This window comes from Alligator mississippiensis, chromosome 8, assembly GCF_030867095.1.
Source record: "Alligator mississippiensis isolate rAllMis1 chromosome 8, rAllMis1, whole genome shotgun sequence".
NCBI lineage: Eukaryota > Metazoa > Chordata > Crocodylia > Alligatoridae > Alligator > Alligator mississippiensis.
In genome coordinates this window covers 31860698-31874764 of record NC_081831.1, presented here as the reverse complement: position 1 = coordinate 31874764, position 14067 = coordinate 31860698, and the positions used below count along the sequence as shown (strand labels likewise).

The window sequence follows — 14067 nt, the reverse complement described above, 5'->3', positions numbered from 1 at the left end:
GATAAAATTCCAGGGCAGTCACTTACACTGCACAAACTCATTAAGCTTGTTTCTTCATTGGCCAAAGTTACAGTAAAGTAGGAAATAGCCAAATATAAGACCCTAGGTAATACAGCTGAGACAAAAAAAAAATCCAGGTTTCAAATTGGAGCTCAGTGTTAAATGCAAAGCAAAAACCTATTCTGACTCGCACCAAGGCCATGGTGCATGTGCCCCAAGGCTGGGGCTGGGATTGGGGCAGTGTGGCAGCTGGATTCCATTTCCCAGCAGCCCTGGCAATGGTGGCTCCTTCCAGCTGCCACTGCTGGACCCAGCCCTGCAAGACCCATGCAGAAAGGGTGCTTAGCTAGGCAGCTGGGATGGGGCTGCAAGCTGGTGGGGAGTGGCATTTGGGAGCGATGGGAACGAGACAGGCAGGCAGGGCTGAGGAGACCCCAGGATCTTGGGGCAGTGAAAGTGGGGAGCGGCAGGGGGGAAGGAGGGGTTGGAGACCCATGGCTTAGTAACCATCCAGGCACACCCACTGGCAGTGTTGGAGAGAGGAGTGGCAGGGCACCCCCCCCCCAAGACTTCTGAATGGACAGCAGGCCATGGGGCTGCAGCTTGGTCGGACCAGCAGCAGGCACCAGCCACCTTCACAGCCCAGTGGATGGAACCTGGAGCAGGAGGGTGGAGAGGCTTGGTACTGCCACCACTGCTGCTGGGAGCCTTACGCCAGTCATGCTGCCAAGGTGAGGCACCTCCTGCCTGCCCGGCTGCAGCACGGGGACACAACTCCTCACCACTGTCCCCACTGCTGTTGGGTGGCCAGGGGACATCTCACCATGGCAGCACAACTGACACAGGGTTCCCAGTAGCATTTAGTTTTCCTGTCCTGCTCCACCCTACCACATCAGGTCTCACCCAATAGGCTGCAGTGGCCTCTGGGGGGGAAAGGCAGCAGGGCAGGGAGCCTCAAGCCCCACAAGAGGCAACCTACCTCCCCACCTCACCCCCACAGGATCCAGTCTGGCTGAGCTCTGCGCTCCTCCCTCTGACCACAGCAGTCACCACCTCCCATGCACAGCAGACAGGGCCCAGGCACTGCTGGCAGACTGCAGCTGGTGCCCAGGGGGCACAGAGCAGGGAGCAGACAGGATGCAGCCAGCAGGTCCTGTAGCCCTGGAAGCTGGGGGCCCTCTCTGGCAGGGATGAAGTGGCAGGGGGGCTATGGGTCAGGAGTGAGGGGCACCGCTAAGGCTGGGGAAGCTGTGGCTTCAGAGTGAGGAGCAACAGCATAGGCAGGGGCAGGACACTGGTGTATCAGGGCTGCTCAGCATCACAAAGCGGTGGAGGCAACAGTTGCAACTGGACCCGCGTCCTGGTGAACAAGTGGGCAGGGAGAGCTCTGATTTTCCATGATAAAATAAATTCTAAACGCCTATATATTTTGGCTTTTGATTTTGGGTTTTTTATTATGATGGAGGCACTGAAAAGCTTCCAAAATTCCTTTAAAATTGTAAATATCAATCAAGTGATACCTATACATGTATACAGCGGTGTTTCATTTTAAATGCGGTCAAAATGCTAATTTGGGGTTTTCCCCCCCCATCAGAGAAAACCAAGATCCCTGGTCATCATGTGCCTTGAAGGTAAAGATTGGGGGGGGGGGGGTGTTGCGGTCATGGTTTGAGAGATAGGGAGACAGGGAGGGCCAGAGCTTTACTGTGGAATCCAATTCCCAGCTGTGCTGCTGCTACCAGAGAGCCGAGGCTGGACCAACAGGGCCCAGGGCTGAAGGGAGCAGCTAGAACAAATCAGGCCCCGGTCAAAAGAATCAGGGCCTGGATAAGTGCAAAAGGGCAAAAGCCAAGTGGCCCAAAAGAAACCACCTCCCTTCAAAGCTCGAAAAGCTTCCCACTTAATTGATTCCATCAAAACATAGCAGGCAAGACAGAAGATGGCAGATCAGAGGAGCTAGGAAGGGGGTGGGGGTAAGCTAGCTGGCTGCTGGGGCACACAACACTCCCTGCAGGACTAGCCCTGCCACACCCATTCACTTAACTTGGTGAGATCTTCCTGAAGCTCCTCTCCATCAGCTTGGAATCTAGCTACCTGGAATAACTTATCAGAAGCAAACATGGGAGATTTCACTATGCACCCTATTTCTAGGTCATTGATGAAAATATTGAAGAGAACTAGGCCCAGCACAGATCCTTGTGGGACTACTCTATGGTCATTTTTGACCTCCCTCCATCCTGAAGAGTAACCATTTATTCCTACCCCTTGCTTTTCATCTTGTAACCAACTCTTAAGCCACAGGAAAACCTTCCTAATCCTACGGCAACTCAGATTTTTAAAAGACTTTGCTGAGGGACCTTGTCAAAAGCTTTTCTGAAAGTCCAGAATATCCCCCTTGTCTATTTCCTAGGAAGGATTAATCTGGGCACAGAAATTCCATCAGTATCTTCTGCAGTAAAAACCAACACAAAGAATTTGTTTAGTTTTTCTGCTATGTTTGTATCATCCCCGAATGCACCTTTTACACCTAGGTCATTCAATGATCTCACCAATTCTCTTGCTGGCTTTCTGCTTCTGATGTTTTTTTAAAAAGGTTTTATTAAACTCTTAACACTGGTGCATCTGCTGGCACTACAGCCAAGAGGGCAATAAATGTATGGTACATGCAATTCTATGAGACCGAGTTCCAGAACCCCAAATGAGTGTGGAAGCATATCCATAAAATTACATGCTCACACCCTGCATATCTAGTGCCTGAAAAATCTTTGCTCACTTATGCCCGTTTTAGTGATCCTTGTATTTGTGCACATGCAAGATATGGATAGGCTTTAAAGTCTTTTAACAAGATGAAGCAAGAGCAGCAGTTCCCAAACTTTTTCTGGTTGCAGTCCCACATACAGTCCAGTACTTCCTTGCAATCTGGTATACTAGTCATTGCTGTTCTCATGCCCTCAAAAAAAGAGGAAGGTGGCGATTCACTGCAAGTCATTTGCTCCACAGTAGCCATCTGTATGACTACTCTTATCCAGCAAAAATGGTGAAACCAGCAGTTTACCCTGCAATTAACCCAGACCAAGTTGACCCTCTTTACCCTTCATTATCTTCAGGGTAACTGCAGGCAGTAAGACAATTAGTGTGGTGAAACTATGGCACAGTAAAGCTCTGCCTGTAATTAAAAGCACGTACAGTACCTGAGAGAGACTGTAGTTTACAACCTACAGTTTAGGAACCACTAAGATAAAAGGGAAGCCCAAATACATTTATAATCCCTTTTTTGAGTTCCCTTTAGGATTTTTAGCTCTGCTCTAACCAGGTAGTTCCTTTAGAGATACAGAGCCTCCTTAGAAACACTTAAAATCTAGTACTTTTCACACTTTTATCCTCTAAACATCCCCATGTTGCAAGTCAACCATGACACCAGACCTTTAGACAGGGAAACTGAAGCATAAAGCAGCATAGTAACTTGCTCTGAGGAACGAGCTCTTAGGGATAACCTATTCCATCCTTGAATCCCTGAAAAAGTTAAACACAAAAGGTGGATGGCTCCTCCCCCCTGCTTGACAGCTTTTTGTGATACAGACTTAAAGTTAAGATGATGGTGTAATACAAAAGCAGGTACATTAAACTTTTTCAGCACCCTTCGAAGGATGAAATAGGATCACATCTAAGCACCTAGTAGGATGAACAGGATCTGGCCCCTCATCATCTTAAAAAGGCAAAGTTGTTCTGGCCAGAGCTTCCTCTCCACACCTTGGGAAAGCATGAAGCAACCTGATCTCTCAGGCCAGTGTTCTTAGAAGAAATTTTAAGAAAGCAAGGAAATACAAAAGACATACATCTGTCCTTCTGTTAAATCTGATTAAGTGAACTTGGGGTCACTAAATCTTGTGACAAACTTATTTAGCTAGTCTATGAAAGTGCACATTTCCCATGCCTTCTGACTGACTTCAGGCTAACCACCTCTCTCTCTATAGATTTGTCCTCTACAGTCTGGCTCCCACTTGGACTGCATATGTTCCGAGGCAATGCAGGTTTGTACAGCACTTTGCACAACATGACCCACCCATCATTTGGGACCCATAAAAAGGCTACCACCATGAGAACCTCACACTTAACCAACTGCTTGAAGTTGCCCCTGATAGGTCAAACCCAGAATAGACTGGTCTCGAAGACAAAGCTGGTTTTAAATCACTGTTTCCCTAGCTGAAAGGCATAACTTGGCCTAAACCCTGGTGTCAGCTTATGAAATTAGTTCTGCTCCCATGGGAGTTCTCTCCAAACCATCTGCTTTAGTTTAAGTGTAACCAAGAGAAGAATCCAATTCCCACCAACCTCTGCCATTCTTTTTTGGGTCTCAGCTGGTATTTCAAGAGACACTCTCCCCGGACAACAGGTACGCTGAAAATAGCTTCTTCTTCCTGAAGAGTTTGTAGAAATGGAACAATTAAGCATTTTACTTTGGCTCTGGAAAACCAGAGGTTATCACCTGTAGAAAGACCAGGCAGAGCCTCCTTCCTACCTTACTCTGGTAACTGGTCAACAACGGAAAGATTTCTGAGTGAATGAGGTTCAACTGGGTTTGTACTTTATAGCTGCGCAGATTGTGCACAGTGTTGGAATTTTCATTAAGTATCAAATGCTGAGTTTTGGATCCAAACCTGGAAAGTGGAAGGAGTAAAGAGTACATTGAAGCATAAGCCACATTTGCCCTAGGCTCAGGGCTAGCCAGATAACCCCCACAAACCATCCCAAGCCAGTGGCCAAATGCTCCTCTGAAACAAAAACATTCGAACCCACATTGACACCTATTACAATTTAGGGACAGAGCCTGGAATCAGAATATCTGTGGGTTATGCTTCAGGTAAGGCTATCATTTTTAAATCAAATCAATCTAGTGAAAGCCACATACTTTTCTAGCCACTGCTTGTACCGGCTGTCCCGGAGCACAGACTCAGGGGTTATGTGAATGACCAAGGCCACATGATCCTCAGATTTTCCTTCTTGATACCTAGAACACATTTAGCAGGAAAGGAAAGAAGTACATGTTTGATGCACACATTACACAAGAATACCCTCACCAAAAATAGCCACATTCTCTAAAATCTACTGCCAGGTACTTCAAACTGCGTAATATTCTATTTCAGGAAGGAAAACACAGCACAGAAGTTAAAAGCATGGACTGAATGAAGGAGCCCTGAACTCCACATTTAAATTCTAGGAAAGACTCCAAGAAAGTCTTAGTAAGATGCTTAATACAGTTTCCACTATCTTGCTGTGAAAGGGGAAAACAATTCTCCTCTCAGTTAAATGAGTAAATTCAGTATCTATGGAGCATCAAGACCCTCAACCCTAGAAAAAAAAGTAGCCTACTACCCAACACATGCACCTTAAACTTTTTGAGATTAAGACAGCAGCAATCCCACAAGATGGATGGAAATCTCAATATCTTTGATCACCAGTCATTAAACAACATGTCCTCCACTGAAGGCGCTCTGAAAGTCAGGTCAGCCAAATCCCCAAAATTAACAAACCTAAACTTCCCAAACCAAAGAGAACAAGCTGTCTCTCAAAAGAGATCTTTCCACTAGCAACATCTGATGACCATTTTGGACATCTCTTGCTTTCAACACGTCATTTGTAGATTTTTAAAGACATCAGGAAAGAAGAATATTATAATATGGCTCAAGTATCACTCATATAGTGTCACCAACTCTGCATATACCAAAACTGCAAAAATTTCACTCTGCGTGCCAGGGAGCACATCCATACCACCCTCCATACTAGGAGTGCACCGATAAAGATTTTCATGGCCGACAGCAATAGCCAATTATTAACTAGCCATATTGGCCGATACCAATCCCAAACCGATTGCCCGGCTGCCTTCCTGTAAGTGCAGAGAGCAGCTCCCTGCAGGTAAGTCTGTGGAGAGGAAGGGGCAGATTGAGGACACCATGGTGAGGGAGGGAGTGGGGCAGGGAGCAAGACAGAGCTGTGGGTGGCTCGTCCAAGGGATCAGCATCACAGCACTTAAAAATGGTGGTGGGGCGCTTGAACTAAAGCTCACCAAATTAGCCTTACTTCAAGCACCACCACCATTTTTAAGTGCAGGGACACTTAACTGGAGCAAAGTTGAACTAGGCAAAGGCAGATGAGGGGTGCCTGTTGTGGGCTTGGGGCGCTCTGCTCTGCTGCCTTTCCCTTGGGAGTCTCACACTGGCCATGCATCCCCTGTCTGCCCAGCCACAGGGGGGGCACAACTTGTCATACCCACTGCTGCCGGGCAGGCAGGGGACATGTGGCCAGCACAGGGCTTCCAAGGGAAAGGCAAAAGAGTGGAGACCCCTGAGCCCACAGCAAGCAGCCCACAACTGCCCCGCACATAAGTCTGGGGGGGCACCTGCTCCCCTATGGGGTGCACAGCAGTGGGGAGCCATCACCCCCCCAGCCCCCCAGTGCACCCTGGACAAGCCATCCATAGCTCCATCCTGCTCCCCACCCCAGATTTATTCGCCACCTTGGCTGGACAGCACCCCCAACCACAGCCCCACTCCCTCCCTCACCATGGAGGTCTTGATCTGCAGCCCCCCCTCTCCATCCCTTCATGTCCGTTCCACAGACATGCTTGCAGGGCACTGCTTTCCACACTGCTCGGACACATTCCAGGCCACGTGCATACATGCATAGAGCGTCCAGAGGCCCCAGCCAGAAGGCACATTATATTTATTGGTGAATATTAAGTCAGCTACAATGACCAAAAAAAAAAAATGATAGCCAATAATGTTAATTTTCCTTTTATTGGTGCCGATCTGATCTGCAACCAATATATTGCTGCACCTCTACTCCATACCTTTGGAATGTATCATTTGCACAGATGGCGTCCACAAAGCCTTCATGAGGACACTCAATTACAATGAAAATGGGGCCTGGATCGGGGGGAGAACAAACCTCTTCAGGCAAAATCTGTAATAAGGAACATAACAGTTACATGGAGTCCTAACACACGTGTGCTAGATGGATTTCTGAGTCAAAATGCCTTTCAGCAACATAACCAGTAGCCTCTGCTCTTCCATCAGTAAGTTCAGTTCATCTCTCAGCCAAGCAGAGATCTCAAAAGAACTAACAGAGCATTATGCATTTACTCTTCAGCAAATGTGAATACAGTTCCCATTCTGGTATTTTCTAGCTTCTGCTCCCCTTGTTTATTATATGACTTAAAAGGTTTTGCTGTGCCATTGAGGGAACAGATCCCCAATTAGAGAATAAAGTACAGAATGTGGTTAAGTCGCAGAGGGCTGCCAGTTACTACTGACTGACCAGTAACATCCAGAGCTGCCTTTCCCTCATGTCAATTACTAACCAAAAAGGTTAAAGGTTTGCTTGTCCTTAACATGGGAGCCACTTAGGTTACTCTGGAGGTAACAGAAAGGTTAAGAATTGGTAAATGCAGTGATAGCTCATAACTGCTCTGAGTCATGCATGCGAGAAGCACACCTGCATCTTGTAATTTAAAATCTGCATCAGCCTTTACCTAAAGAAGGACTAAAGCTTATAAACTCAAACTACTGCCAGTTCAAATCTTTAGAACAGATCAACCACTATGGGTTTGAAGGGACATACATTACTAGCACATATTACAGCTAATTTCAGAGTATGTTTTTTCTTAACCATCTTCTCTCTCCGTACTATCAAAAAGAACAGTACAGATTCTGCCTGCCATAACAAGCACAAGGAGAACACATTACTTACCGTAATGATTTGGTTGGTGAAACACAGAAAGCTTAAGTAGAACAACTACCAAAGGAGATTACAGCACCCCAGAAGATATACAGGGCTAAGACACTCAAGGATAAAGTATGGATGGGGAAAGGTTCAAATTAGCATTTCCAGCAAGCGGAAAGGGAAGGTTCTGAACGCAACTGCAGTCTCCTAACCTCAAAAAGTAGATTCCCATAAAAGTGTACAAAAATGCCACTTGCTTACTATAATGTTCACCCTGACATGGATTCCACCCAGCCTATACCACGGCTGAACAGCTAATAGCACAAGGCACAGTATCATCGTACCTCTCTGCCTTCAAAAGTGATGCTCTTTCCATCTTTGACAGCTGCAATTATAGGGTGAATAGCTGCAGTTTGACTGAAAATGAGAACACAAAAGACAGTTAGACCAAGAGTGTGCAACTGGAACTCTCTCCTGAGCACAAGGCAGGGCTCTTGTACTTACACTGGCAGACCCAACTCCTTTGCTTTAAGCACCAAGAAGTTCCCTTTCCTTGGGTGAAGCTGAGAATTAAAAGAAAGTAGAGTTCTCTCATAAAGAACTATTACCAACAGCATACTTTGAGTTTAAACATGGCCAAAAAAAGACAACAGACATGAAACATGGTTAAGATAGTTATAAACTTCTTTATGAAGCATGAAGATGCAATTTCCTCCCAAAAGTTTTCAGTGACTGATCTGCTTTACAACACCCAGATACATGAATATGAACTTTAGCTTACAGAAGCAGAGCCTCAAACTTCAGCAAGAAAATGTCTTCTAAGTTATGCAGCTGAATTAAGTATTTCAAGAAACAAACAATTAAGAGTTCCACTCAGTGACTAAAGCTCCTGTTACTCAGCTTTCAGTTCTTTGATACATCCCTTCTTATAATCTCACTAGCTTTGCTCTACTAGGAAAAATACAGCAGACAACAAAGGAAATAAGCACAATATGTATGCATCCATCTACTCTTCTTGCATCAAGTTAAAAAGTAACCAACAGATTTTTTCCCCATCTTTTGGACATCACTCCTATGATTGAAACACTAGAATGCTATTCCAATTCAAATGTTATTAGGGAGAACACAAAGCTGTAGAATAAAAATATTAGTATAGAACAGTGTGTAAAAAGTCCCATCTGTGCTAAAAAAAAACTGGTGTGTGTAATTAAATTGGTCAATTAGAGGAAAACTATTTAAAGCCTGCATAAAATCTTACTTTACAGATGAAAGCCACGATCAGAGTCGGATCTCCGCTATTAAATCCTTGATTGCCATATCCTTTAAAAAATAAAAAGCAGTGACACAGAATTATCTAGCATGAATATTATTTTCTTTAAAACCAAAGATGCCAATTTCTCCTAAAGTTAACTGAACCTGCAGTCTTTCATGCCTTCCTGTTCTCTGAATTCATGAGGGAAAAAAACCTAAAGAGCAAGAAAGTGCTTGATGTGAAAACAGATCATTAATATCACCCACACCAACCAGCTGCATAACCCAGGTCAGAAAATTCTGTCTACATCAAGCCCATAATACATAAAAGACACCCACTCTTGACTGAACAACATCAAGTGACAGAGAATCCATCTTCTCCTGAAGTATACAATTAACTACTGGAACTACCACCAACTTTAAGACTTTGGTTCTTTCTAGTCTGTATTTGTCTCACTTCACATTCAGCCACCATATTATCCTTCAGCATAGGTTATCCCCCCTGCCCTCTTGCAGTATATATGGACACTGTATAGCCTTAAATATATCTGTCCTGAAGATGTGTTGAAAGGGGAAGCAAATACAGTCCCTTTTGATATCGTTACTGTTTCAATGACATCACTTAAAAATCAAGTTCCTCCACCTCTTTTATTCAGGGACTCTTCATTTTTGTCTTCCTCCAGACACTGAACTATACTTGTAGGAGATGCAGGAGTATGCGTTGGACTGACACCACCTTGGGATGATCTTTCAGGAATCCAACGCCCTTCAGGCTTGCTAGTTGGCTGCTTTCCTGTCCCAGACCCCAAAAAAAATAAAAACTTGTTCAGGAGAGAAGAACATGAGAAATGAGAATGATGAAATCTTATTCTGGAGTGTTTGCACAATAACTTGCAGCACTTTACTGTATTTACCCAAATACAAGACGTACTCCCCCCTCTCCAACTGGGATGGAGAAAAAAGCCCCTCATCTTATGATCCGATACAAGGAAATCTCACTGAATTCACTGCCTATAATTAAACTGCTGCCAAAAGCAGCATGTTCTTAGTAATAGAAACTATGAAATTGATTAAATGTAGCCCACACTGCGCACAACTATAAAATACATGGCCCACAATAGGCAAACATGCTGATGGTAACCTGCCACAAAAATAGGTTAGCCCTTCTGAACAGACATATGGTAATGCCCATTAAGTGCAGTCCCTCTCACCACGAACTCTATAAAATCGTGGTGAGCCACAACACTGCATACAGTTCATCCAGAATCTGCCACTCCATCTCTCAGCCCAATGCATATGATTTGTTTGGCCCCACCCTCCATGAGATGAAGCTGGTCCTGGTTTCCCTGCATTTCACCTGCACATATATTTTTGAAGCATCCCAAAACTTGTCCCAAGAACACCCAGTTCCAGTAATGAGCCATGTGCTAGTTAGCTCTCGATTTTTTTTTGATTTTTTTTTGGGGGGGGGGGGGGGGGGGGGGGGGGGGAGGGGGGACATGGATGGGACAGGACAGGACAGGACAGGACAGGACCTGGAGTACATGCTTATACTGAGCAGTGCTGAGATGCAAGGTCATCATGGCTTGAAATACCGTTGATTCTGGTGGAGCCCAGCCAAACAGACTATGTGGTAAGTTACGAAAGTTACAAGCCTTTGGCTCAAACTAATATCATGCATGGTTTATTCTACACATAAACAGGCACCAGAGTGCTGCTCAAAAGTGTGTTTATGGAGTACTTATGCTAAAAATTTGCGCAGTTTCAAAAAAGGTAACCATGCATTATTTCTGGATAAACTAAGTGCACTGGTACTATTCAAATTGCTACAGTCATGTCTAATTTCACAGCTGTTTTCAAATTTGCTCCTCACTTTACTGTCAGACCCTGTTCTCCCCGAGCACATGAAAGAGAAGGGGAGGGAGCTGCCAGGGGAAAATGTTGGGGAGAAGCAGAGACAACAAGGTTACCTGCCCCCATCCCCAGATATCTTTCCCCTTCTGTAGCAGTGGGAAGGGAAATAAATTTAAGCTAAACCGCCAATTCTACACCTGGAAAGTTATAATAAATTTATAAATCTTCCATGCATAAAATCTAATTATTGGGGGCATCATCTTATAATCAGGGTCATCTTCTAGTCAATAAATACAGTAAACAGGGACCAAGGAGCTCCCCTTCCTTGCTTCTATATTTTGTACATTGTTCATTTCAAGAACTGTTATCTGCTTGGATTCATTAGGCTCTTTGGAGACTTCAAAAGTATTAAAACCCTGCCAAACCTAAGCATATGTTGTGTACGTAGTTGCCCATGGGCATATCTACACGTGCAATGAACGTGGCTGTGCAGAAAATTAAGGTTCATTAAAGCACTCCCTAACACTTGTCTACACATGCATTCCGTTGCAGGATGTTACCAGTTATTAGTGGACACAATGTGTTTTTACCAGATGGACCCCTCAGAGCTGCCCTAGCCTATATTTCTTTGAAAGAAACACTCAGTAGAAAGGTAGTAAACTAAGGAACAGCCCTTTATTTAATTATGACTTGGGTCAGCAGAGTAGCTTGTTACAATAACTAGTTAAACCCTGAACAGGCAGCACCACTTCTGTAGCTTGAGATAATCAAGGCATCCTGCTATTATGGTTGATAAATATCAACTTTTTAAAAAAGAAAAATGCACCCACCCCCTAAAAAAATTATTTTTATTCTTTTTTTTTTTTAAATCAGCTGTTTTTATTTAGTTGTATTTTATTGGGTTTTTTGTTAAGATACTTAAATAAAAAATGTGTTTTATTTTGTTTGTTTTTTTAAAGATACGTTGAAACTCAAAAGATATCATCACGGAATAGGGATTATAACTAGAGGTGCACAGATGTGCCGATGGCATATTGGATCAGCACAGATAAAAGGAAAATTGACATTATTGGAATCAGCGTTTTTTGGCCAGTGTAGCTGATAATGTCACCAATAAATGCCATGTGCATACACACAGCCACAGCATGCACACACCCAAGAATGCAACCCGGAGGCTTGGAGAGCAGTGTCCAGTATATCGGTGCACCTCTAAAGAAAAACATTCTACCCAACGGGACTCAGTGCTCAGTCTAGAAGATCCCATTAAGCATCTCTCTGATGCTTAGTTTCAGTTTTCAGACTGTGGATTTGTGTCTCCAGAGATCACAGGCAGACAAGGTTTTTCAGGTAGATGTGATATATTTTATTAGACCAACTAAATAATTGGGAAAATTGTTCTTTGCAAGCTTTTGGGTACAAACACCCTTCTTCAGGCACAGGGTGAGTTAGATGTCCCCAGACAACTTTGTCATCCTTGTTAATAGCAGTATATGGAAGTGGGAGACAACAGACCTGATTACCCACCCATCAGCCCTATTGGCTCTCTAAGTTTGTGAACACATGGTCAAGCCCTTACCTTTCTGTAAAAGTACAAAGTTTCAAAAAGTTAAATGAATAAAGGATATCAAATAACAAAAATGCACTTTTTGTAGAAAAAAAATTATTAAATTGAGGCTTCCTGACCAGTGATTTAAACTGGATTTGATTTAAATGAAACCCACCCTGGCTATTAGTATCCACTGTTTATACTCACCAACAAGAGGTACTTGATAAACTGTCATAGTGTCATCCTCATACTCTGGCTCTGTACAGGGTCGCACTGCTACCAACAGAACAGTTAAAACAGTAGGTGTTAGAGTGACTGTTAACTTCTCCAAGGCAGATATTAACAAGTCAACAGAAACAACAGAACCCTGGCCAGTTGGTAAAATAGCCTGGAAATGAGATCCATTTTTAACAGAAAATACTTATTTCTGAAGAGTCAATGCAGATATTTGTTGTACTGCTGGCTTTGTCAAACTTCTCCCCTGACAAAATGCATCTTCAAGAAGTCTTCTCTGAAAAAACAAATTACCCCATAGCTGCCCACAACACTGTTTTGTAACTCTGTCTGAAGCATCTAGTAAAATTCATGCATCAAAGGCATGATACTGAACTAGACAGACCAATAACATGATCCATTACAGTAATTCATGTATCCTACCGTGCTCTTCTCACTTGGAGGGATTATTTTTAACAGCAAGGGAGTTAGTTTTCCATACTTGTTCAATCTTTGGCCTTCATATTTCCAACAATAAATGACTGTTATAACATTTGAGCAACAAAGCTGTGAACCAGAAACCATACTGGAAACAATTCATTTTTAAAAATGGGTAACCAGCTGCACTATGCTAGGTTTAAACCCACGACTAAGGTGAAAGAATCTGTTGTCCATTCCCAATCATCAAGGCAAGTAACTTTATTTTAAAAGCAAGTTCTAATCAGGACAAATGGTACAGACTCCTAATACTGGAAAACTTGGACCCAAGACAACCAAGTTTCACAACTGTCCACACACTGGAAAACATCGTACTTTCATTCTGTTACTCAAGGACACATGAAAAACCAGAGACCAATGGCTCCAAAATAAATGTAGCTGGAAAAACACACTCTCTTCCCATTCAGAGGCTGCAATTCCTATTACTTAATGCTTTGGGTCCCAAGAAGTCTTCTTGAAATTTAGCTCAAGGCTACTGTCCAATTTTATAAAAATATCAATTACCTGCAAACAGTGAAGACTAAGTGCACACAGATGTGCTCTATACATACCTACGTCTACTCCTTTCAGGGTACTAGAGAACACTTTGATAGCTTCCAGGTAGCCTCGCTAGAAGAAACAATACAGAGAAAGATTGTCTCCTAAACAGAAGTCTGTTATTCACATGACACATCTACACAAGACACTGTAATGTGCAGTAGCCTAATCTACTGAGCATTAGCACATCATGGCAAACACCAGGCTAATGCATAGCAGAATTAGTTTACTAAACATTAAGCAACACACACACACACACACACAAAAAAAATAAATGTTCGCCTTTGCTACTGAGTATCAGCATGGGCTAATGTGCCTTTATGTAGTACCTCATATTAGAGGTACTAAACTTAACGTGCAGTAGCTAAGGCGCATTAATGAATGTGCATCTAGGGAACCAAGTACAAAGCTTAACATAAATTCAACTTCTTAAAGCATCAGCTTATGCC

At 43.5% G+C, this 14067-nt stretch overlaps 1 protein-coding gene across 2 annotated transcripts in view; it reads right to left on the bottom strand.

Moving 5' to 3' along the window:
* The window catches only part of ELAC2 (elaC ribonuclease Z 2), a 32637-nt gene that overhangs the window by 13881 nt on the left and 4689 nt on the right, over window positions 1–14067 (bottom strand). For both annotated transcript variants that reach the window (XM_014598159.3, XM_059732608.1), the window contains exons 5-14: window positions 13633–13690; window positions 12578–12646; window positions 9614–9763; window positions 8978–9039; window positions 8224–8282; window positions 8064–8136; window positions 6848–6960; window positions 4910–5008; window positions 4520–4658; window positions 4333–4418 (exon numbers count right to left, since the gene is read on the bottom strand). In XM_014598159.3, the coding sequence (XP_014453645.2) occupies window positions 4333–4418; window positions 4520–4658; window positions 4910–5008; window positions 6848–6960; window positions 8064–8136; window positions 8224–8282; window positions 8978–9039; window positions 9614–9763; window positions 12578–12646; window positions 13633–13690 (908 nt within the window). The remainder of the gene's footprint in view (window positions 1–4332; window positions 4419–4519; window positions 4659–4909; window positions 5009–6847; window positions 6961–8063; window positions 8137–8223; window positions 8283–8977; window positions 9040–9613; window positions 9764–12577; window positions 12647–13632; window positions 13691–14067) is intronic.